Source organism: Platichthys flesus, chromosome 3 (genome assembly GCF_949316205.1).
Source record: "Platichthys flesus chromosome 3, fPlaFle2.1, whole genome shotgun sequence".
Lineage (NCBI taxonomy): Eukaryota > Metazoa > Chordata > Actinopteri > Pleuronectiformes > Pleuronectidae > Platichthys > Platichthys flesus.
In genome coordinates this window covers 840,809-867,337 of record NC_084947.1, presented here as the reverse complement: position 1 = coordinate 867,337, position 26,529 = coordinate 840,809, and the positions used below count along the sequence as shown (strand labels likewise).

The 26,529-nt window shown below is 47.0% G+C and overlaps 1 protein-coding gene across 1 annotated transcript; it reads right to left on the bottom strand.

Annotated features, from left to right (window-relative positions):
• Positions 1 to 2,662: 2,662 nt before the first annotated feature.
• Positions 2,663 to 18,773, bottom strand: ddr2l (discoidin domain receptor family, member 2, like). Its single transcript, XM_062381255.1, has 19 exons — positions 18,384 to 18,773; positions 10,318 to 10,416; positions 9,851 to 9,953; positions 9,513 to 9,588; positions 9,263 to 9,415; positions 8,463 to 8,610; positions 8,264 to 8,369; positions 7,990 to 8,179; positions 7,646 to 7,892; positions 7,418 to 7,507; positions 7,174 to 7,310; positions 6,754 to 6,865; positions 6,129 to 6,245; positions 5,014 to 5,258; positions 4,819 to 4,946; positions 4,493 to 4,690; positions 4,109 to 4,343; positions 3,750 to 3,899; positions 2,663 to 3,592 (listed from the first exon to the last, which is right to left on the bottom strand). The coding sequence occupies exons 2-19, from the start codon at positions 10,376 to 10,378 to the stop codon at positions 3,458 to 3,460; spliced, it is 2,631 nt and encodes an 876-aa protein (XP_062237239.1). The 5' UTR covers positions 10,379 to 10,416; positions 18,384 to 18,773; the 3' UTR covers positions 2,663 to 3,457.
• Positions 18,774 to 26,529: the final 7,756 nt, after the last annotated feature.

Sequence of the window (26,529 nt, the reverse complement as noted above, 5' to 3'; positions counted from 1 at the left end):
AGAGACTCAACATGTTGCTGTGGCTGCATCACTTCATCACATTGATAATACATATATAATATAACATCTAAAAACCTGCAGCCTCAGGATCTTTGGGAAACTGAAGGAACAACTGATGGAAACACGTTTGTGAGTCTGGATCCAAAGTGTGATCGGTCGGACAGGTGTCAACAGATTCATGGAAAAACAACAAAGTCTTGAATCTGTTCGACAAATTGTATTATTTAATTTTAAGATAAAAACCAAACAGAGACATGAGAGGGTACAAAGTGAAATGCAAGTTCTAAACTCCCAATATATTAATATACACAGCTACTAGCCTATGTACAATATGTGTCTGAATCAATACTGAAGATGAGACTGAGGGTCAAACAGTGGATGAGAATCTGGAGTAAAACAACCCCCCCCTTTCCAGATTAGAAATAATCAGAGAAAGAGCTACAATAAATTCTGATAGATAATCAATTATCAATAACAATAATCACACCTAATCTGCATTCACACACTGAGATATTATAGATCACTTGTACTGCACACGACACACCAACCCCCCCAATGCAACCACAACACACACAGGCTCACTGTAGCAAAGGACTCTGGGAGATGGAGTTTAGTGGTTTCCTCACTTCCTGCACTTTATCCCTTCTCTCCCTTCATCTGTTTGACTCGACAGCAACTGGAACCATTTCAATCTCCATGAGCTCCCAGTGCTCAGAGGAATGTTGGAAAGATTCACTCACAAAACTGACACACACTCATAGAAATGTGACGACACAGTACAGATACGAACACTGTAACAACCACACTGACAGACGTCACGTAGACTTCCTCTCCGCTTCTGTGAAGGTTATTTAGGTTTTACGCCATTTGACAGTTTGAGGAGGTGAGGAGATAATGATGGAATTTAGATTTTTGGGTGAACTGTCCCTTTAACGTATACTTGGTCTTCTCTCCGTTCCTGTTATGGTTATTTTGGTTTACACATTTCACTTTTTGAACAACTGACACATTTTCATTTTCACTTCTAAGCTCGGTGGCACTTTGAATACAAGCTAGCCCTCATTGGTTATTGAAGAAACTGCTAACATGCTAGCTCTCCATTTTAGCTAGCTTACTAATACCGCGTTAACCTCATGTTGGAGGAAAGCTAACGCAAATCTGCCATTTAACGTCAATCAAACACATCAGTGGAGACAGCTGCTGAAATTCCAGCTGTGTTAATAAAAAAACAAAATACGAGGACAAAAACATTAGCAAGAGAACATCATACCACCTAGCTAGAAAACAGTTAGCCATAAATGCCATGCTTGTTCAAAACATTTAATCACAACTTAAATGCTTTTTAAAAGAGGAATATTAGTATTAATGTGATATGATGGTATCTGTCAGCGTAGCAGGTCTGCTAACATGAAGAGCTATCCAGTCTCACTGTTAGCATTTAGCTAACACCAGCTAACACCAGCTCCATTATTGCTAATGGCACAATAAGCTCTGTGTGTTGAAAATGCATATTTCTATCAACTCCTGTCTGGTGACTGTGGAACCAGGTGTGGAGCAGTTCATTCTCTAAAGGACAGGGACACTTGATGCTAATAAGCAAAGGTAGCTTTTCCTGTTTTGGACGAATTAGCTCATACGTCAGGACAACAGAGACGACTTGTTGTTGATCGACAGAATATTTTTCTGTTATGAAATGTTGTTGACTTGTTTAACACTTAATAAAAAGGTGAATCCAGTAAAACATGTGTCCAACATCCCCATCACCTCCTCTCTGCATTAACAAGACTCTTTCAAAGGTTAGGCATTAAAAATTCATTCATCGCAGCTGATTTACAAACGGAACCTGTATCTTCTGAAGTCACCTCCTCGAGAGGATCCGGCCTGAAAGCTGCACTGCGATTGGCTGTTTGATGAAGTGAGCGACAGCTGAGATCTTGGTCTTTTTGAGGTGGATCAGCTGCTCAGGGCCTCAGATCCAAGAGTCCTGCTCCAACACAGACCTTCTGCTACGTATAGGCTGACAGTAGGCCTCTTCTCCAGAAGACCTACCTCACTGTGGCTGGATTGGCTGCAGTAGCAACTTAATACCAAACCTAGTCCAACAGTAATACCTTCAACACCACCACTGCTTCTGGTTCAGAAGCCTTATAACCTCATTTATCTCTTGTTTAACCATAACCTGTACTTTGCGGGTTAGTTAGCCAATGTAGGTAAGGTGCATATATCCTAACACTGAAGTAAACCTCCACCCCAGGGAACTAGTTAGTGACCTAGTCGACTAACTGCAGTTACGCAAACTAACTACATTGTCATCAGGTTTTTTTGCCAAAATATATCCATAATTGATTTGAACATTTAGTTTCTGGACTCACTTCATATTTCATGATCCTAGTGATCTTTGGCTAATCGACTAATCGGCTAACACAAGCCACAAGCTATCTCAAGAACCAGGCCAATGGACTCCAACATGTTCTCAGATCCAGACCTGATGAGACCTTGACGTTACGACCGGAGGTTCGATTCCTCCACAGTCTCAGTCCTGAGTGGTCACTGTGGCTGGAAGGTGGAACCCACCTCCTACAGATGTAAGGCACTTTGGATCAAATCCTCCAGGCTGAGATGTGATTGATACGATGTTTTGTCACAAGTCACTACACGAGGAGGAGTTTCATCATTTTACTACAAACACGTCATTATTTTAACATTTAAACAATCTCTGTTCCTCCTTCGTTACATTGGCATTTTCATATCTGGTTTCTGTTTTTCTTTCCCCAATGAGCCACAGTGACTGACACAGGTTTCACCACATCCATGTGACACTGATCGACCTCAGCTGGACAACGTCCACAACAAACACCAAACACGTGAACATACGATAAACAAGGAAAACAATAAAACCAAATACAAATCTTAAAACATCAAATCCTACACTACAACTTCACCCTAACCCTAGCTCCAGTGTGGGTTAATATATGAACATGAATAACTGAGACACAGACACAGTGCTTAACAATAATAATAAAACCACAGGGACAGGAGGAACTACCAGGACTGAAGAGGAGGGGAAGAAAGTTGAAGACACCTTTGGCACCATAAGAAGAAGAAAAGAAGATTTTTCAAAAGGTCCGACAAGATATTTTGGTCAAAGAGCTTGAGATGGATGAAACTTGGAAACTGACTTTGACAGAAATCTGTAAAAAGCTTAAAAATCTTGGTTCACTATGACTGAAAGGTTCTCGTGGAACGTTCCTCCTCTGAGTCCACCAGCCGTTTATTTCCCCTTCCCAGCTCCATCTTGTCCCTCGGAGTGGTGGGCAGCTCTTCCCACAGATCAGACCAACCTTTGGCTCTGTCGCCGTCCTCTGACTGAGACTCGCTCTCTTAACCGTCTGTCGGTTTCCAGGAGAAACAAACCAATGTGCTGCAGAGGAGAGCCAGAGTGGTACATCCCAGCGGCTCACTGGCTGACGTGGGGCCTCAGGGCTTGGTACAGTCCCTCGAAGGACGGTCGGTTTGGGATGTCTCGACTCCAACAGCACATCATCAGCTCGAAGAGAGAGGGGGGGCAGAGAGGAGGGGCGTAGAGGAAGATCTGAAACACAGGAGCGTGACATCATTCCTCAGGATCTATCCAGGCATCCTGAACTAGAGTGGAGTCGGGAAACTAGATTGACCTTTGAGATGGTGAGAGGCTGAATCCTGTGACAAAGCAGAACTGAGACTGTGTGGGTGCGTTTGATTCCTCTCACCTGTCGGCCCTGGTTCCTGAAGAACTCGCCAGTGTTCTCTATGACCTGTTCATCAGACAGCAGGCTGTACGGCTGCTCCTTGCACAGAGTGAAGATTTCCCACAGCGTGACACCGAACGCCCACACGTCACTGGCCGTGGTGAACTTACCCTGAGGGACAGAAGTGGAAAGGAAATGAGAAAGAAGTTAAATTATTATTATAAGACCGAGGGCAAAACCTAAAGAGGAACCTGTTCTGAGTGTAAATGGACATAAAGACAGGATCATGTTGTTGTTTTGTTGCCCAGTGGACAAAGAACAACACGTTGTGGTGTTCCTGCACAGAAGCACTTGTTTGTTAACTCCTCCCTGTTTCTCACCAGTAGGATGCTCTCCCACGCCATCCAGCGAATGGGCAGCACCGCCCGGCCCTGGATGCGGTAGTAGTCGCTGCTGTAGAGGTTTCGGCTCATCCCGAAGTCGGCGATCTTGATGGTGAGGCGACGGTCCAGCAGGCAGTTCCTAGTGGCCAGGTCTCGATGCACAAAGTTCAAAGAGGCCAGGTACTTCATCCCCGAGGAGATCTGCACCGACATGTGGAGGAGGTCGGACAGACTGGGCGGAGCCAGAGGGACGAGGAGAACGTGTTCAAACAGGGAAGAGGTGGAGCGTTCAGAAATGTAGTGAGGCAGAGTGCTTTGAAAGGGACTGATGGCGTGTTGGTCACATGTGTGAACCTCCTGTTCAGTGGGGGGGGTATCTACCTGACTGAAGGGATGTTGTTGGCGTGTGTCAGCGTGCTCTCGATCTCTCGCTGCGACAGGAACATGTTGAGGTCTCCGTTCTCCATGTACTCGGTCACCATGCACAGCGGGTCGGACGACACACACACACACAGCAGCCGGATGATGTTCGGGTCGTTCAGACGAGACATGATCTTTATCTCCTTCAGGAAGTCGTTCCTGAAGGAGGGAGGAGGACGACAGGAGACGGATTTAGACTCGAGCTCGAGACAAGAATTCTCTTACCAACACTTTACACAAATCACAAACTGCTCAATGAAGCTTCACAGGAGCTGCCGGCTGAATACCTGGCTTGGCTGGTGGCGTCGGCCCTCAGCTGCTTAACAGCCACGAGCACCGAGTGGCCGTCCCGGTCAGGGAGGGGCGCCCCCTCCCCAAGGAACTGTGGGAGTCCCTCCGCCTCACACAGGTGGACCTGCAGGAGAAATCCAGTTCAGATCCTGAAAACCACCAGAACTGGTTTCCAGGACGCTGGGACTCACCTCTCCGAACTGCCCCTCCCCCAGCTTCTCCCTGAAGATCAGCTGCTGCCGTGGGAACTCGGCCGCCGAGATGTCCTTCCTGGTGAGCGAGTCCACGGTGAGGGCGGGCACGGCGTACATGTTGCTGCCGGTGACGCCCTGCAGCCGCACGATGTCCGTCTCAGCGTAGTGCGGCGCGCTGGTATGGAAACACTGGTGGGGGGTGCACTGGGTGACGTCCGGCTCAGCGTATCCTCCGCCACACGCTGGGAGATGACAAGCTGCGTTTAGATAATCTTACTTTTCTGTTTTAAGAATCATAAATATGATTGTGTTCATAGATTCTTACATTTCCACAGAACAGACTTCTAATGTGGATTTAAATTTCAGTGAATACGGAAGCTGAAAATGGTCGGAAATTACAATTACACTGCTTTTCTAATATAATGACTCTTTAAACAATTTTCTGCTACTGGAGTTAAGAGACACATTTTCACTAGGGGAACAAATATATCATAGTTCTGTGGGACGAATAAGATTATCATCTCTAAACTTAAACTGAATCAGTGATTTGATTTGTTAATTTTAGTGACTTTCAGTAATTTGAGTTTCTCAGGTGAGATGTTTGCAGGTCAGAGGTCACACCTTTCTAACCTTACCACGCAGCCAGCCTGACGTCATGTGACAGGAAGTGAGCAGGAGGAGGTCATAGAGAGGATTACCCAGAAGGAGAGCTGGAGGAAGAGGAGGAGGAAGAGGAGAAAGAGACGAAGAGAAACACTGCAGAATGAATGAAGATGCAGATTCACAGCATCAGAGGAAATATGACAGAAGAGAGAGAATAAAATAAGAAAGTCTTGTTCAGGAAGAGATAGATAAAGTGTTCTCGAGTGCCAGAGAACAAAGAGGTGGAGTTGATGAAGAAGCCACTAGGGGGCAGACTGCAGCAGTGTGTCTCAGTGCTCTTTGACAACTCTAGAAAAAAACACCACATGACCGGAGAGACACAGTCGAGTCGAAACACGTCGACATGTTGAAGTCGTCACTCTTCAGAGAACGTTTCAAACATGTGGGAGGTTCTTCTCCACCTGGATCTCATCCTACACTGTCTTTGTTCTGTTCCATGCAGCGTTCACCTGAGGCCTCGGCGCTCTGCGACAGCTCAGGCAGCTTGTTCCTCAGCGCCGCCGGGTTCTGGTACTGTGGGTCCAACAGGAAGACCCTCTCGTAGTGGGGGTCTGTGCTGGCCGAGCCTGAGGAACAACACCACATGAATAAATCCCGTGAACGAGAAGCAGACGTTGCTGCAGGAGGCGGAGAGTCGTCCCCACTTTGACTCTGTGTTGAACCAGTTTGGTTCTGAAACAGTTAAAGCAGCAGCTGTTTGTTAATGTGGTGCAGCTACAAAAAACATAGAAAACACAGATGTTACTACTTTTCAACATCAGCTGAACAAAATCTAAAAGAATTGTGACAACAACCTTCACAGTTTTAACACTAAACTGTGTGAAACAGTGTGTGGACATGTTGTGTAGTTGGTGTTTGTGAAGCAGCAGCAGCAGGTTGTCAGGTTTCTGTCGTTCACAACAACAGAAACATGTGAGGAACATGTGAGGAGCATGTGAGGAACATGTGAGGAGCATGTGAGGAACATGACACTCAGATTGAGGCAGATGGTCGATGTCCCTTGAAGACGACTCAGATAAGTTCTGTGCTTGACTAGAAGCCGCTGAAGAGAAATGTCAGTATCTGCTGTTATACCTGCAGGGCCGTGTCCAGAGCGGGGGGGCACCGGGGGGGTCTGAAGGATGATGGTGTCACTGCAAGACGACAGTCGAACCGTCACCTCCTCGTCCAGGATCCGACGTGGAGCCTGGGACAAGAGACGGAAAATAACCAAACATTTCTTTAAGCTCTAGAAAAAGAATGAGACATCAACTGAAGATGAATATGAATAAATCCTTTTGGTTTTCATTAATCTGATTTTCTCTGACAGATCCAACGTTTGATTTGGTTTCCACCTGAATTCATAAAATCTGGAAGCAAGCCTCCTTCATGGAGGAATTCAAACTCTTCACCAGAGACAGAAAACTAATCCCAGAGGTGAGTGTTTTAAATCCCAGTCCATCAGACACCCTCACGTCCTGAGAGGCACCGAGCGGCCGGGCGGGTTCTCCTCACCTTCTCCAGCACCTTGCAGACGTACTGGCACCAGAGGATGAGGAAGATGATGATGACCAACAGCAAGATGATGGTCACCAGGCAGCCAATCAGAATGGGTGTGTTCCCGTCGTCGGGTGGACCAGTGGATGGATCCACTGAGGAGAAGAGGTTTTTAATAACGAGGAGAGAAGTGATTCCTGTGAATCACGTGACAAATAAAACAATCAGTGAGAAGTCAAAGGTCAAAGGTCAAAGGTCATACTCGTCCCTGATGTGTTGGTCATGATGCTCGTCACAGTGGGTGGAGTGGAGGTCACCACCAGGGTCATCTGGGTCGGGAGGACGGTGTCTTCTGAAGGACAAACAAGAGGTTTCACCTGTTTTAGCAGAAAGAGATGAGTGTGTGCATGTTTGTGTGTGTGTGAGTGAGTGTGTGTGCGTGTGTGTGCATGTGTGTGTGTGTGTGGGTGTGTTTGTGTGTGTGTGTTACCCGACTGAAAGGAGATCTCACTGAACATCATCCAGACGTCAGCGAAGTGGAAGCGGCAGCGGAGGGACTTGGCGGCACGGCGGTTCAGCGGCACGGTCACATAGCGGGCGCTTGGGTTCCTGTCATCAAGCACTGTCTTGAATGCCACAGGCTCCGCCCCCCAGCCAGCGAAGAGGCGGGGCTTAAACCAACAAGACACGGAGGAGAAGATCTTCACGCCGCGGGAGAACATGTTGTTACTGTGAACCTGGATCAACAGAGGAGTTCATCATATGACATCATCTCACATTACATTACATTACATCACATTACATTACATCACATTATCATATATAGACAAAAACCTTCATTGAGGTGAAGTTCCTCTGTCGGTCGAACACAAACTCCATCTCCACGTATCCCAGAGTCCCCAGCGAGTCGTTCCTCCAGCCCAGGTAGTCGTAGCCCGGCCACACGTGGTACTGACGCGTCAGCAGGAAGTCGTCCAGGCCAATCACACCGTCCGTCAGCTGACCCAGCCCATCAAACAGCCTCCTATTGGACGAGACGGCTGTCAGTCACCTGCTGCAGGTCAGGGGAACAGGAAACACGGACGTGTGCTGGGTGTGTGCGACTCGCCTCCTCTCGTGCGCCCCGTCGTACGTGGAGTCGTTGAGGCTGGCGATGGGGAAACCCGGCGGCATCATGAGCTGACCCTCCGGCGCCCCGTAGGAGATCAGGCCGTCTGCAGGGGGGCGGAGTCAAAGTGTGGTTGTATCAGAACAAACACACATTCTCACACATTCACACACGCTGTGACTGTGTGTGTGTGTCCTACCGTCCCAGGGGCAGCCGTACAGCTCCACCCTCATGCAGACCGTGGTGGACAGCTTGGTGACGGGGATCAGACGCACGTGGCGGGTGATGATTGGTGGGTGAAGGTCGTTGATGACTGAGGTGTAGGCGTTTTTGTTGCCCTCCATCACCTGGGAACAGAAGTCAGGGAGGTGTTCAGCGGGGAAACAAACCACAGACGGACGTAAAAACAGAATCGTCCCAAAAACCTCAGTTTTCACCTGCGCAGAGGAAAAAAACACAATTAAAGAAATGTACAGGTTAAAACCAGAGAGTCAGTGATTCGTGGATATTAAAATAAATCGCTGCACGTTATCTTCCTATTCGACGAGCGGCTGGAGGATCAACAGACTTTTCAAACCTCTTCCTGAATAAGAAAAGAACCTGTGACATCTGATGTTTTCAGGCTGTGAGTCCACACGGAGGAAATCTGTCCTCAGATAAAAAACACCACACACTGTTTGGATTGTGTCCTCAAGGTGGCGCCACAGCAGCCAGGCACCGGGACCACCGGCAGGAAGCTGGTGTGAACGGGTCACTTCCTGTGATGCGAGTGTGAACGACCAGTCAAGTCTCAGAGTGGAAAAAATCATTATTTTCTTTCCTTCCTCGTTCTCCCATTCTTCTGTCCATCGCTTCGTTCTATCACTCCGTCACATGCTTCCTCTACACATTCACTTCCGGCCTTTCTGCGGCTTCCTGCCTCGATGTGTACCCTTGGTTCTCATCGGGCCCTCGGCCACGTGGTGACCCCCGGAGCTGGGTCCGACCCCTGCTGCTCACCGTGTTTCCCAGCCGGTTCCTCCAGGACTTCCACAGGAGCCCGTCCCGGCTGTAGTTCAGGCGGTAAGCTCGGGCGTACTCGTTCCCCGAGCTTCTGGCGTATCGTCCCTGAGTCCCGACCACGGTGAGGAAGGTCAGTCTGCCCAGGTCCACCTGAGGAACGAGTCAGAGACACACACACACACACTGAAACACACTAACAGAAGTATCACACTTTGAGCTTTGCGTCTCTGCAGCCGTGGACACGAACCTGCAGGTACTGACTGTCTGAAGGCTCCAGCTGTCCCTCAGGACACCAGGCGCCTTCGCCCTCCTCCCGGTTCAGCCTGAGAACAGAGGTCACACATCCTGAGAACTTTCAGGGTTCTGAAACAGTTCAATGATTCTCTGCTGGACTTTCACACAGATCTTCTTCTGTCACTGATGGAAACAGATCCCGTCCACTCTCACTATCTTTAGATAGTCCCTGATGTTCACTGACAACCAACAGGACCTATATATCATGCATGTTGAACATAGACCTGGACAAACTATTTAAAATAACATTGAATAAAAAACTGAATCTGATGAACCAACGATGACACTGACCTGGCGTAACGTGGTCCTGTGGTCTCGTACCATTGGCTGGATGCAGTGATGTCATCATCTTTGATCCGTCCATCCTCCATGCCCAAAGCATAGCGACAATGTGCTGTGGAACACACACACACACACACACACACACACACACACACATACACACATACACACATACACACACACACACACACACACACACACACACACACACACACACACACACACACACACACACACACACGCACGCACACGCACGCACGCACGCACGCGCACACGCACACGCACACGCACACAAACATAAACACTGTGAGGACTGGTCATGACGGAATCTCAGAGTTCAAGTTAGAATCAGGTATGAGCGTGTGTCTGGGTGTGTCTGGGTATGTGTGTGCGTGTGCGTGTGTGTGTGTGTGTGTGTGTGTGTGTGTGTGTGTGTGTGTGTGTGTGTGTGTGTGTGTGTGTGTGTGTTTTTTTACTGGGGTCGATCTGTCCGGAGGCTGCTGTGGCTTGAAGGATCAGCAGCAGGAAGAGGTGCATGATGGTCCGCCGATCACACCAACACACAAGCTACATCTCTGTGAGAGAGAGAGAGAGAGAGAGAGAGAGAGAGAGAGAGAGAGAGAGAGAGAGAGAGAGAGAGAGAGGGAGAGGGAGAGGGAGAGAGAGAGTGGGGTTCCAATTTAGTTTCTTCAGAAAAAACTTCCATGATACCAAAAAACTTTCTGCTGTAAAACCAAACTGTTTGTGTGTGTGTGTGTGGTTGTTTGTGTGTCTGTGTTTGTGTGTGTGTGTGTGATTACCCAATGTTATGGGAGCAGAGGTTTCTAAACCTTGGACACAAACAGCTGCCCACTCACAGAGGTTATGCAACACTCACACATGCTGGAGGGAACAGAAACCAAATCCTTCATATTAACACAGATATATGAATAATCATAAGAACAAAAGATAATGAGGTGAAACAACAGAAGGAGTTTTTATTTGAGCTTCAGATCGAGGGCAATTCTCTCACTCTCTTATTCTGACTGCTTCAGTTTCAAAGAGACAAACATCTGCTCAGCAAACAGCTGGACGGAGGAGAGAGAGGGGGACAGAGAGAAAGAGAGAGAGAGAGGGAGAGACAGAGGGAGAGATAGGGAGAGAGAGAGAGAGAGAGGGAGAGAGAGAGGGAGAGAGAGAGGGAGAGAGAGAGAGAGAGTTAGGATAGAGTGGTGGGAGAGAAAGTAGTAAATGGAAAGGAAGAGGAGGAAAGCAGCAGAGTGACAGCACCAGCAGGGAGAGGCAGAGAGGTGATGAAGAAAAAAGAGGAGAGGAGCAACAGGGAGGAGGAGGACGAGGAGGAGGGAGATGAAGTCGAGGCGGGGGGTGAGGAGAACAATGGAGGGAAGGGAGGAGCAGAGGAGACGCACGGAGCTCCATTAACCCTCCGTCAGTTCTTAACAGACAACAGAAGGATCACAAGACTCAAGACGCGTTGAAAACAAACGTTGCTTGAACTTTTATTCTGAAGAGCATTTGAAGGTTAAACGTTCACCAGTGTAAAGATCTGAGGAGGTCAAGTTCTCCTGCTGATGAAGAACTGACGGTTCCACTCCAGTCCACAGGCGGCAGCACACCACGATGACACGTAATACATCCAGCAACACAACAACAGTAAAGGTGATTTCAGGCCAAAAGGAGAAACAAAGCAAACACAAAGAACCTGAAATGCACCACTCATCTTCAAGCACCCCCCCCCCCCCCTAAAAGGTTCCTGCAGGTAACTAGGACAAGGAGAGTCTGTTTCTGCCAGATCTTAAAATGTTGACATGTAGACGACGAAGGACGAATCAACAGAAACTGGATCAAAACTACAGATCACAACTCTTCACCTGATTAAATCACTGAAATGAATAAAAACACATTCTCCTCAAAACAAAACCCACTCAATGTATCTGCTCGGTTCACGACCAGTGTCCGGAGAACCGTCGGGTTCTAACAGCGTCACACTGTTCCACCGTGTCAGACTCTGTAACGACTGAAGAACACGACAGCCTCCTGAAACCATCTTTCTTTTCTCCGTCTCCTGAGTCCGTTTGTTCTCTGACGTCGTTCTGTTTCAAAGTTCAGGAAGTGAGTTCATTCACTTCAGACAAGAAGCAGGCCGAGAGAGAGAGGGAGGGAGGGAGAGAGAGAGAGAGAGAGAGAGAGAGAGAGAGAGAGAGAGGGAGGGAGAGAGAGAGAGAGAGAGAGAGAGAGAGAGAGAGAGAGAGAGAGAGAGAGAGGGAGGGAGAGAGGGGGCGAGGGAGAGAGAGAAACCATGGAGTGACCAAGAGAAAAGAAGGACAAGAGCGAGAGACAGAGAGAGGGGGAGAGAGAGAGAGAGAGGGAGGGAGGGAGAGAGAGAGAGAGAGAGAGAGAGAGGGAGGGAGGGAGAGAGAGAGAGAGACTTTATGTAATATGTTGGATGCGACTCAGATTCCTGCACTGTTTCTCATCCCTCCAGCAAAATCATATGACCAGAGAGAGAGAAACCATGGTGTGACCAAGAGAAAAGAAGGACAAGAGCGAGAGACAGAGAGAGGGAGAGGGACAGAGAGAGAGAGGGAGGGAGAGAGAGGGCGAGGGAGAGAGAGAAACCATGGAGTGACCAAGAGAAAAGAAGAGCGAGAGACAGAGAGAGGGAGAGAGGGAGAGAGAGGGAGGGAGAGAGAGACAGAGAGAGGGAGAGGGACAGAGAGAGAGCGGGAGGGAGAGAGAGGGCGAGGGAGAGAGAGAAACCATGGAGTGACCAAGAGAAAAGAAGAGCGAGAGACAAAGAGAGGGAGGGAGAGAGAGGGCGAGGGAGAGAGAAAAAACCATGGAGTGACCAAGAGAAAAGAAGGACAAGAGCGAGAGACAGAGAGAGGGAGAGGGAGAGAGAGAGAGAGGGAGGGAGAGAGAGGGCGAGGGAGAGAGAGAAACCATGGAGTGACCAAGAGAAAAGAAGGACAAGAGCGAGAGACAGAGAGAGGGAGAGAGGGAGAGGGAGAGGGAGAGAGAGAAACCATGGAGTGACCAAGAGAAAAGAAGAGCGAGAGACAGAGAGAGGGAGAGGGAGAGGGAGAGGGAGAGGGAGAGGGAGAGGGAGTCTCTTCCACTTTGGAATTTGATCAGGTCCCATTTAAGAACGAGTGAAGATATAAAAGATGTTAAAAAGACATCTTTGTTGTTTCCTGTTCAGAAGTTATTTCATATTAAAGACACGAGTCAGTTGAATCTCAGGATCCGTTCACACCTGGTTTGGTTCAGAGCTTCAGACTCGTCAGGTCAGTGTGAACCTGAACATCAGGTGTGAACAGTTCCTCAGTCCACAGGAGCAGTTCTGGTTCTGGGTCAAACTGAACCTGGTTCTGTTGCTTTGCAGTGAAAACACTTTGGAGAGTTTGAACTTTTGGACCAATCACAGGAAGTAGAGACAGAATTAAACAGTAGAAGAAGAAGAAGAAGAAGAAGAAGATATAATGTTTGAACCATGAAGACGTTCATTTGGTACATCTGACCTAGCGTAGTCCTGTAGTATACTGTGTAGTACTGTAGTGCTGCTGTAGTGCTCTAGTACTGTGGTACTGTAGTATACTATGGAGTACTGTGGAGAACTATGGAGTACCGTAGTACTGTGGTACTGTAGTATACTGTGGAGCACTGTGGTACTGCAAAATGATGTGTTGTAATGTGGAGTACTGTGGTACTGTAGTACTGTAGTACTGTGGTACTGTAGTATACTGTGGAGAACTGTAGTATACTGTGGAGTTCTGTGGTACTGTAGTACTGTAAAATGCTGTAGAGTAATGTGGAGTACTGTGGTACTATGGAGTACTGTGGAGTACTGTAGTTCTGTCGTTCTGTAGTACTGTGGAGTACTGTAGTACCATACTGTAGTACGGTAAAGTACTGTGGAGTACTGGAGTACTACTGCAGTACTATATTGCTGTGGAGTTAGGTAGCACTTTAGTACTGTTGAGTACTGTCATACTGGAGTAATGTACTACTGTGGAGTACTGTGGAGTACTGTAGTACTGTTGAGTACTGTAGCACTGTTGTTCTGTAGTACTGTGGAGTACTGTACTACTATGTAGTACTGGGGAGTACTGTAGTACTGTGGTAATGTAGTACTTTGGAGTACTGTAGTACTACTGGAATACTTTAGTACTGTAGTACTGTGGAGTACTGTTGAGAACTGTAGTACTGTTGAGTACTGTGGTACTGTAATACTGTACTGTAAAGCGCTTTGAGTGGTCATCAAGACTAGAAAAGATCTATATAAATACAAAACCATTTACCATTACTGTGGAGTACTGTAGTACTGTTGAGTATGTAGTAATGTAGAACTGTTGTACTGTAGTACTGTTGAGTACTGCGCCAGAAGGTGCTGAAGCTGCTTGTGATACTTCAAGATGAAACTAGAGACGATATCGTGCTCTCAGTGTTTGACGTGCTGACCTCTCTGGACCAATAAGAATTCACCATCAGAGACTGTGAACCAATGAAAACACAAATGTATTTTACACCTGAATATCTCATTGGTTGAATCAGTAACTTTGCAGCCGGCTTGGTTTCCCTGCGTCTTCCCTTCCTCTCCCTCCCTCCCTCCTTATCTCCTCCCTCTATCCTCGTTTTTCCGATCACACGTCCTCTTCTCCTCCCCCTCCTCTCTCTCCCCCTCCTCTCTCTCTCTCTCTCCTCCGTCAGAACAAACCGGAGCCAAAAGCCTCAACATTCCAAACATTCAACGCAACCCAGGGCTTGCTCGCCCGCTCGCTCTCCTAAGTCTTTGTCCATGTCGCCCGCTCACACAAACACAGGAATCCACAAAGCTTTCTCCAACTCTCTCTCTCTCTCTCTTTCCCTGTCTCTCCTTCTTACTGCTACACACAGGAATGTTCTCTCTCTCTCTCTCCCTCCCTCCCTTTCCCGCTCCCCCCTCCCTCCCTCCCTCCCTCCCTCCCCCTCGCTCCCCCCTCCCACTCTTTCTCCGGGGTAAGGGTGGGGGTGGAGGGGGTGAACGAGGCTGAGTTCACTGTGAACAAAACATATTGTTCAAACCTGGACGGACGGATCCCAGAACGAACCAATGCACCAAACACACGAGTCTCTGACGTGAGATGAAAGCGTGTTCATGGACAGAAGGAGGTTCGATTCCTTCAGTTGATGGTCTGGACAGTAGACGCAGCAGAGACGAGTGGTTGTGTCAGAGGAAACAGATTCTGTTCATCCTCAGGCTGATGATTCTAATCAGTGTAACGACTGTAGAAGGTTTTCATGCTCTATGTGTCAGACTACACAACGATGTATTGTGCATATGTGTATCTGATTTATACTTTTGTACAACAGGAGGAAGTGGAGATGCACCGTGTGTACACACAGTCACTGAACAGCTCTCAGATCGACAACTGATGAATAACAATTCAAGATGATATCTATAAAGTACAACTACCATCCTGCAGCTGTTTGCCTCCATCGACCAGTGTAGGATGTCATCACGACCTTTGACCTGTGAAGACCGATGATCTGAGGTGTTGAGGACAGTGGTTGTGTCTTTCAGTCGAATCCAGTTTCAGAGACAAAGACTTTTATTCTCCAATGGTTTTTATTTCCTGTCTCAGTTTCTGCTTCAGAGGCTGAAAAGTCAAGTTTGACTCAAACCCTCAGATTTATTATTCAACAGCTTCAGACGACGTCTCGAGTCTCAACGAGTTCAACGACAGGAGGAGAGGGTGAGGGAGCGTTCAGCAACACACACTGTTCATCAATGAGTGAAGACACATCACAACACACCTGTAAACACAGCTACACAAACACGAATACACACACAGATATGTGACCATGAAGCTGTTTTCAGTCTGTAGCTGCATCAATGTCGGCAGAATTATGCAGCAGAGTAAACAATTAACTCTCTCAGTCACACACATTAACACACACACACACACACACACACACACTCTCTCTCTGCACGCCCCCCCGTCAGAGGCTTGTGACTCACGAGGACTCACAGCTGCTTCTCAGTAAACAAATGAAGCTTCAGTATTTTGAATGATTTGATCAGAAACCTCACGAAGCCTCTTGAGACGGAGAAGCTGCGTTCAGGGAGAGAACGTTTGTTTTCCTCCGAACACGCTGCAACAGGAATCTTCATAAAAACACAATTTCATTTCAAAATAACGGTGAGAGAACTTGTGTAAGGTGATCAAACCCAGCATGTGACGGTGAGACCCAGTGAGCAGCTGTGGTTAACGTTGGAGGAAGTGGACGCTTCACACAGAAACATACACACGCGTTCAAACGAGTTCTGTTCAGAGTCAGGAGCTGAAAACAGGAGCGTTCGATTCCTTCAAGGTTCCACAGGCGTTTCAATTCTGCAACAAATCTGTCATTACTTCTCCAGCTCAGCTGTCAATCATCACGTCTCCACCTGTCTTCATATCATCAAATAACTGATTCAAACCAAACTGATGAGAACGAGCTGATAGACAGAAACGGACTTTGACAAACATTTATTTCATTTCTACTTTGAGCTTTTAATTTGATCGATGTCCCATCTGCTAACATGGAGGAGGGAGGGTCGTGACCTGTACTGCAGACAGACACCAGGGGGCGATCCAGATTATTTGGCCTCACTTGTGGGAGCTGTCATGTCGTCCATCTTTATTGACAGCCTGAGTTCACCTCAGGTGCATTCTGGGTCAGGGCTCACACCTCCACACGTAGACCTTCCTGCTCTTGAACGTTTGTTTCTCCAGCTTCCTGTTCCTCTGCTGCTGCAGAAGGTTGGAGTCGTGACCTGAGATCAGGTGACGAGGCCCTGAAGAGCAGCGGGTTAAAAAAGAGCTGCTGGCATCTGGAGAATCTGAGGAGCGCTTGATTTAACACGCAGAGCTTTGACCTGACAGACGACCTTCAAACGCACCTGGAGGCCCGAGGGTTGGTCTGCTGTGATTTACAGTCGAGTCGGTTTCTAACACCAAAACTCTTTAACTCATTAAAACAAGCAGAGACGCTGCTGTGGTCCCGACACGTGAAGGGTTCGATTCCACTGACGAATGTTTTCTGACTTTATTTCATTCCCGTCTTGTTGCTCTGCTCGATTTCAGTTTGACACGACTACCACGTCACTCAGTCCTCGCCCCAGAGACGAGTGTCACTCTGTCCCTGGCAGCGTGCACGTGGCAGCGTGCACGTGGCAGCGTGCACGTGGCAGCGTGCACGTGAGCCGCATCGAACCAGTTCTGACCTGAGCTCAAAGATTCACACAACAGAAGAACTGTGGGTTCATCAGGCGACAACATTCCCACCCTGGTGGAGACAAGGCAGCCGGCGTCTCCTGCAGGTTCCTGATGGAGTCAGGAGGGTTTTATCACGTGCACACTCGTGATAAACTCGTTCAGCCAATCACAGGACGGACAGAGAGGATTTAAACCAGTTTACCCACAAAACTGCTTTACCTCCAGTTACAGAATCAAACGTCCCCGTCAGTCGCTGAGGAGACACTGACGCTGATAACAACAGAACAGACTAAACGAGACGGGGACTGACAGGGGCAAAGGTCATGAGTCCTACCACGTGAAAAAAAGACATGTCTGATCTTTTACAGTTTAACATAAGAGACGTCAGGTCTAATGAGTCTGGGACACATCACAACATGAGGTTAAAGAAGACTGGACGTCCATGAAGCAAGAGACACTGAGGTCCAGTGAGGACAGCTCACACACATTCTGAGGACACGTCCAAAAAACAACCTTTCAAAATAAAAGCCTCTCTTAGTGTTATGGATCCGTTTGAATCCTCGTCTACACTCACACACCTGGAGACACACATCACGTGACCCCCCCCCCCCTCACACCTGGAGACACACATCACGTGACCCCCCCCCTCACACCTGGAGACACACATCACATGACCCCCCCTCACACCTTCTGTTTGTTACATGTTGTGTAGCAGGAGGTCATGTGACAGGAGCCTGACGAGCCAGTGAAGGATCAATGGAGGTCGGAGCCTCATGGGTCCTCATGTCTCAGTTGTCCCTCTGAGACGCTGGAGCTCTGGTCTCCGGTCCAGGGCTCGATGGATCCCGGCTGCAGGGACACGATGGATCACAGGTTCCAGAGGCGACTGCTTCTGTCTAGCTGCAGCCGAACCTTCCTTCATCCTCTAGAGGATCTGCAGGTTCTTAATGTATTTGATCAGTTCCACTTAGAAAGGATTTTAAATAACGGAAAAACATTAACTTCCTGTTAATGTAAAATGCCTGAACAATAATCAACATTTCGAAGTGGGGTCAGGTTATGATCAGCACTGATCATAACTTGATTATTAATTATATGATTATAATGTCCCACGAGGTGAAGGAAAACACAGAGCGAGTCTCAGAGAGAATCAGTCCAGAGACAAGTTGCTGCAGGTCTCAGATCTGAGGCCCGAGTCTCAGCTCGGATCTGCTGTCCAAGTTCCATGGAAACACACACACAAAGACAGACACACACACACACACACGCACACACACACACACACACACTCAGTTGTGTACCTGTCCGCAGTTTGTCCACAGCAGCAGCTTCTCTCTCCCTCGCTCTCTTCCTCCTCCTCTCCTCCTCTCCCTCCTCTTCCTCCTGCTCTCCCTCCTCTTCCTCCTCCGGCGGCCGCAGCTCGGTGCTCTGTTGTCGGGCAGACGGAGCACTTCAGCGGATCATGGCGGAGGAAAGTAACGGTCACCTCGTGTCCTCCTGACGTGTGAAGTTTCGAGCGGAGCGGTTCCTGCGGCTCGTTCTCGTGGATCTGAGAGTCCAGAGGAAAGTTCTGCTCAGTCCAGAGGAACACACACAAAGTTACCGTGTATTTACATCACATCCCGTTTCCGAGGAGGAGGAGGAAGAGGAGGAGGAAGGAACATGAGAACATCTGACATCTGAGAAGGAAATGAACTCAGGAGCCCTGCGAAGGGGACGAGTGGGACAGGAAGTACTTTAACTTACTAGTTATACTTACTAGTTATTATTATTCAGATGAATGATGAACAAACACGATGGTTGAGTTATTTCAGTAAAACATTTAATAAGTTGAAGTGAATAATTCTTCGGTGAAAAAAGGTTTAATAATCTGATGATGAAATACATTTGTATCATTATGTTTGAAAGTATGTGAAGTGTAGTTTAGTTTCAGACTCAAATACTTCAGGTCTCTATGTTAACGGCCAGTCAAATTAGTTCCGTGGAAGTTTATTCAGGTTTTTTACTTTTTAATGTAGAACCTATATATGTTGTTTACCTTCGTTTCTGTTTCTGTTGTCTTATTGGTTTATTGTTCTTGTAGTCGTTGTTTCCTTAAATAAAAACCAAACCATGAAATGTACATTTCTTTATCATTTATTGAGATTAGGTTGTAAATTGTTCCTCAGTTTCCTTCTCATTTAAACATTTATTTCAAATTTTTGACAAATTAATTGATTATCAGTTTAAAGTTTGGTTATTTTGATTATCTAGAGATTTGAAATATTTTGGGAACAAATTAATAATACTTCAAATGCTTAATCCTCACTGTTCAGGTTTGAACTGATGTATTGAAACAGATTGAAGGTTTTTGATTCATTAGTTTTTTTAATTGTATTACAGTTTTAATCTTGATACATGTTAGTGAACTGTTGTGCTGGTCTCATTGAGCATGAAGTGTCTTTCACACACTTTATTTATTATTCACACATTATTCACTTACAGCCTTCACAAGCAGCACTGGGATTCAAACCCCAAACCTGTGAGAGTATCACACACTTTACCCCCTGAGCCACAACTTCAGAGCAATTGATGTACAGTTTGTCTTTATTTAGTGACCTGTGTGTGTGTGTGTGTGTGTGTGTGTGTGTGTGTGTGTGTGTGTGTCTGTGTGTGTGTGTGTGTGTGTATGTGTCTGTGTTATCCAGCAGAGGGCAGCAGAGTTTCACAGTGAAATACAGTATGACTCTTCTCTTCTCTCCTCCTATCCTCCTCTACTCCTCTCCTCCTCTACTTCTCTCCTCCTCTCCTCCTCTCCTCCTCCTCCTCTACTCCTCTCCTCCTCTCCTTCTCTCCTCCTCTCCTCCTCTCCTCCTCCTCCTCTCCTCCTCTCTTCCTCTCCTGTTGTTTCTTGTCCTTCTCATTTTTTTCCAACACAAACACACGATCATTCTCTCTTTTCCTTCCTCCATGCTCTGATTTTCAGTTTTATCCAGCAGGGGGCGCTGTCCGTCTATTGGACACACACAAACACATGCACACACACACTCATATTAGAACATATTATTATTATTATTATTATTATTATTTAAATATATAATTAAGACAATTGAAATACATTTTTATTATCAAAGTTATCGTTTAACTCATTGTCAGTCTGAACAGGAAGTGATGTAAGACCTGAGGGTGATTTCATGATAAAAGTCTTTAGTGGCCTCTTTATACTGTGTGAAGTTTTAAAACCAGAAAACTAAACAACACACAACTTCATGACATCAACAAACCACACACTGTAAACAAAGATGGACGACATGCCCCCCCCCCCTCCCCCGGAGACGACAGGAAGTCAAACAGCTTCATCCTCTGACTCACACATGTAAACGTTCCCTAATGTGGCAGCTTCATCCACTTCACCACTGTGTACAAACACCATCAGCATCACCCGCCCATGTCGTCATCAGGTCCCTCCTCCTCCTCCTCCTCCTCCTCCTCCTGCTCCTCCTCCTCCTCCTCCTCCTCCTCCTCCTCCTGCTCCTCCTCCTCCTCATCCTCCTCCTCCTCCTCCTCCTCCTGCTCCCACTCCCATTCAGCCGTTTGACAAACTGCTAACGGACCCGTCATCAATCTGTCGTCCACACACATGAAATGTTTGTCGTGTCATGTTTAACTAACCGACCTCTGTGACCTTCTGTGACCTTCTGTGACCTTCACCCTCAAAATAACTTCACACTTTTATTGTTAATGAGAAAAAGAAGAAGTATGTGGATTGTTTTTATTGTTTTTCAATCAGCAGCTGGACTCACTTCCCGAGTTATGACACGATCACTGGTCCCCCCCCCCCCCACACCCAGCAGCTGGTTCCCCAGCTGATCTGAAAACAGTTTGCTTCTGGTCACGTGTCTGCAGCTCGTCTCTGATTCTTCTCGTCTTCTGAACCGTTCGGTCGTTAATGACCCGAGTGGCTCTGATGGGACCAGGCAACCGAGTCTGAATGAAGTCAGTTAGAGAGAGCAGCGAGCGTGTCCCACCTTTCAACGTCCCCCGGAAACACAGCTGCTGTTGCATGTGCTACTTTCAGTGTGTCTGCTCATGTGTTGTGATTTATTTTGTATACAACTTACTTCCTGTGACAGTTCGGGGAAAAGAGAGGAATTTCAGAACGTGTCTGATCTGGGTCGGGATTCACATTTTCCTTTTTTCCCTCATTCATATAAAATCACTTGATCCACGTTTGTGGTAAAAACACAGATTTCTCCAGCGACTGTTTGAAATTAAACTTTTACTCATCGTCTGCAGACGTGAAGGAGAAGTTCTGTCACAGCAACACAAACACACACAGTGACTCACTCAGTGAGTGGAGGAGGGGGCAGGGATGCACTTATCTGGATACATTCTTAGACACACACGCAAACGCACGCACGCACACACACGCAGACACACACACAAGCCAACACACACACACACACGCAGACACACGCACCCACACATGCACACGCACGCACACACAAACACACATGCACACGCACATGCACACACACACACGCACACACACACACATGAATGTGAGGTCTGATCTCTGTGGTTTTCAGACGTGAACTCTAAATGTCCTCTCGATGGTTCCTCAGGTTTCACAGACACTCTCCTGCTCGTCCTCCATGATGCCCTCTTCACCTCCTCAGAGGAACCTGGAGCCACAAACATCGTTACACAACAGGAGATGACGACAGCTCCACAACATGGTTGTGACTCAAAGAGCTGTGTCCCGGCCGGCCGGTGGAGGACATGTTCCTCCGGCTGTCCTCCTTCAGACCTTCATCATCTTCACAAGCTGCTGACACATGAACTGTTCTGAGTTCCCTCCGCAGGAACAAGCAGGAGGTCCCCACACCTCAGTGGTGTCCCCACCACCCCCCCACTCCTCGGGCTGCAGAGCTCCACTCGCCAGCGAGGACGACAGACATGACCCACTGAGAGGAGGACGAGCCGGACGTCAAACCCTGCACACAGGTTTAAAGTGTTGATGGTCATATTGTGTTCGAGGCCACACGGGACAGGTCTGTGTTCTCTGACCTCTGACCTCCTCGTCCAGCTCCAGTGGGTTTATCTCCCGGTCCTGATAGATCTCTGAAGAGATCGGGGAGAGCGTGGCCTAGGGGGTAGAGCGGGTGTTCTGCAACAAGAAGGTTGCCGATTCGAATCCCACTCTTTCCCATCTGCATGCCTAAGTGTCCTTGGCAAGATACTGAACCCTTAAATGGCCCCTCATAAATGCTGAGTGTTCTAAAAATGTAAGTCTCTTTGGACAGAAGCATCAGCTGAATGACCTGTGATGTAATGAAGACAGACACGTCCTCCGCGATGAGTCTCAGACGAGTCTCAGCCTGCGTCGGTCGGTTTCTCTCCTGGTTTCACATTTCAACTGTTCACACGTTTCCTCAGCAGATCACCAGAAACCTCCGAGACTCAGACGTAACAATACACAAACATCAACTCGACACAACAACGTCCTGAACACGTCAGAGGTTGTGAGTTTGTTTTCACTCTAAAGAAGTTAAACTAACTTGCATGTTTCTCCTGTAGTTTTCCACCGGGCTCGATGATGAGTGACGATGATGAGTGACATCAGCTCCAACCTCCGATTCCTCTGAAGTGTCGACATCAGTCAAGAGCCAACATGTGTGTGTGTGTGTGTAGATTCACTGCCTCACTCTCTATATATATGAATTAAACATAACATTACAACCATGACAACAGATATGTTGTGGGTGGGAGCGGGTCGTCGACAAACCAGAAGGTTGGTGGTTCGATCCCGGCTCCTCCAGTGTGTAGTGACAGCTGATGAATGAGTACATGTGACTGGTCAAGATGAATAATATGTAAATACTAAGAACTAAAGATGTTCTGTATTTCTAGAGATTTAAGATGAAGTGGGTTCCAGAAGCAACATGTGGGAATTCAAACCTTATTCTTCACTCTGAATTATGAGGAAGTTCAACACTCATCTTTATTTCAAAATACAGTTTCATCAGAGCAGAAGAAACCGAGTTTCCCCACATCTGATTATTCTGAATTCCTACAGTGAGTATGTGTGTGTGTGTATGTGTGTGTGTGTGTGTGTGTGTGTGTGAGAGAGGGAGTGTCAAGGGTGTGTCAATGAGCTGAACTGAAACAGAGCTCCAGAGGAGATTGAGTAACAGAGCTTTTGTTCTGTTGAATATTTGAACTGAAAACGTTTTGGAGGAGTGTCAAATATTTCACATTTCAGAAAGAACATTTGTTTGAGTCAGTGAAGTTTGTGAATGAAGTTAAAACTAATTTGTGATGGTGGCAATAAGTAACCAGCTGATCCCAAAGCAGCACAGACACTGAGAGCTGGACTGAGTTAATCCACAAGTTGTACTTACTACTCTGATACTTGTTAAATATTTCATGTATATTTGATGAATATGTTTTTAATGAAAGACATGATCACGGTATCAAAATAAAAGCCTCATAATGAACGGCCTCTGCAGCAGTGATGCATTCAGGTGCAGCTCGTTCTTCTGAGGCCTCAGAGGCTGGTCAGGTGTGTTCAGGGGCTCATGTCAGAGGAATGAAGGTCGAACAGGAACAGAGCACAAAGGTCATTTGATCTTTAAATAGTGTGAATCGTGGGAAAGAGCTTTATGAATTCACAGGCGTCGGATGTATGACTGTGCACCTGAATGCAGCTCCACCCAGCCGGGCCTCTGGGTGTGTGTTTGTGTGTGTGTGTGCGGTTCCCATGCCTCAACACAAATTCCTCACATACCTGAGTGATCCTGGATTTCTGTGTCACTGAGACCAAATGTGAACTGGCACCAACAAAATGAATTAAAGACTTCTTCTTCTTCTTTTCTACTTCTTCTCAAACTGCCCTGAACGAGAGACACTGAGGAGAAGTTGTTTTTCAGACATGAACTCCTGATATTTTCTGCAGTTTGTCAAACTAAGAGCGCAGCAGACCTCACTCTCCAAACATGAAGAAGCTGAAGAGCCGAGTCAGAGGAATGAGAGGAGAGGAAAAGAGAAAGTGACAAATAGAATTTACTGAACAGAATCAGCCGATGAACAACTTTTGCAGAGAAGATTGAGAAGACTCTTCTATTCTCGAATCCGGCAGAGTATGGTAAAAACTTTATGGATTGTCCGGGTTGAGGTGGGACATGACGTATGAACTCTGCTGTGGAAAGATCAGTGTTGTTGTTTACAGCTCCTTCACACCGGCATCGGCCCTCATCACCAGAAGATCTGGAATCTCCTCGTGTCTGAAAGTTGACGTCTTCGTCTTGTACGTGTCCGGCTCCTCTTCTTCATCCTGAGATCTTTGTGTACTTCCAGTTTCACGTTACGTGTTAGAAACCTCATCAACACGTCCACTCTGGTTCCTCACATGGACTCACTCTGACATGTTAAAACACATTTTACTAAGAGGCTGCAGGAGAAGATCCAGAACATGTCCACAGACACTGACCCGGACATTTGTTCTCACGTCCAAAACCAGCAGAACATGTCAACACGTCAGGAACATTTGAGGAACACGTCAGGAACATGTGAGCAACATGTGCGGAACATGTCAGGAGCATGTGAAGAGCATGTGAGGAACATGTGAGGAACATGTGAGGAACATGTGAGGTACATCCAGGAACATGTGAGGAACATGTGAGGAACATTTGCGGAACATGTCAGGAGCATGTGAGGAACATGTGAGGAACATGTGAGGAACATGTGAGGTACATCCAGGAACATGTGAGGAACATGTCAGGAGCATGTCAGAAGCATGTCAGGAACATGTGAGGTACATCCAGGAACATGTGAGGAACATGTGAGGAACATGTCAGGAGCATGTCAGGAACATGTCAGGAACATGTGAGGAACATGTCAGGAGCATGTGAAGAACATGTCAGGAGCTACAACATGTGGTTATTTTATAACTTGTTTCAAGCGTCTCTGTATTTTCTGAAAGAATCAAAATATTTGAACCAGAAGCAGAAAAATAAAGAGATGAATCAAATTAAAGCAGGAAAAGGAAGAGAAGAGAAGTGATCTTGTGTTTTTTTCTTTCCTCTGTGTGGAGGAGAAACCAAGACAAAGATAGTTTTCTATCTTCCACACCTCCTCCGTTCTCCCTCCTTCACTCTCTCTTCATACCAACACAGTGAGTCATCGTCGGCAGGAAGCCACAGAGGAACCGTTCAAAATGGAGGAAGAGTGAAGGAGCGGAGCATACATCTATGAGAGGAAGAGGAGGAAGACCAGAGGATGAAGAAGATGGGGGGGGGGGGTCCCAGAGGTCATCAGGCAGGAAGCAGAAGTTCTCTGGATTATCCTGTGTAACGTTCTTCATTCTCTTCCTGCCTGAGTTCCTCTTCAGCTGAAACGTTTCTGAAACTAACAAACAAGAGAATCAAGAAGCGATGAGACTAAGACCAGAGTGTCTTTATTCACTGACCTGTGTGTGTGTGTGTGTGTGTGTGTGTGTGTGTGTGTGTGTGTGTGTGTGTGCGTGATGTGTGTGATGTGTGTGTATTTGCAGGTGAGGTAATTGTGTTTAGAGTAACCACAGCTTGTGTAGGAAGAGTTATCACGCAATGAAGCTGAGTGCAGATTTTCTACTGAACTTCTGCTGCTCTTGTGTGTGTGTGTGGGTGTGTGTGTGTGTGTGTGTGTGTGTGTGTGTGTGTGTGTGTGTGTGTGTGTGTGTGGCAGCGGACGACCACAGTTTCCGATTAGCACTTGTGTGTGAGGTCACTTCTTGCAGAGATGTTGTTATGTTGTTGAGTTCAGTGTGCGTGTCTGGTGATGTTGTTGAGTTGTGTTATCACATTGTGGTTGAGCATCAGCAGATAGAGTCTGATACGGTTCACAGTCAATGAAACATCAACAACATCAACAACAACAACAACAACAACAACAACAACAGTCATCAGCATTTCGGCGGATACCATTGTGATGTCATCACAGTGTCCTACATTTGCATAATGCAGATCCAGAGCCACGCCCCCTCACATGATCCACTGAGAGCGAGGTGGACAATACACGCACAGGAAGTGGTTGACCAATCACAACTAGACCAGCTGACCAATCAGAGCTCTTCCGTGAGGGGGGGTCTTAAAGAGACAGCAGCTGAAACCATATCGTTCATATTCGTCTGTTGGGAAGAATATGAACGAGTGAATAATCTGTTTGACCTTCACATGAACGTGTCCCAGACAGGAACAAAGACAGGACCTCAGTGAAGACAACACAACGTTCAGACGCTAACACAAGTTTTTATTTCCCCGACAATCACAGACAACGACCAAAGAGAAAACACAAATATTAACAAACTCAGTTAACGATGGTAATACAACATCTGGTCTGGAATAAAGATATCTTTAGTTTCAGTTACTTCTGTTGAAGTTCTACAGTTTATTTTCTGACCTCTGACCTTCAGCTCCTCACACACAC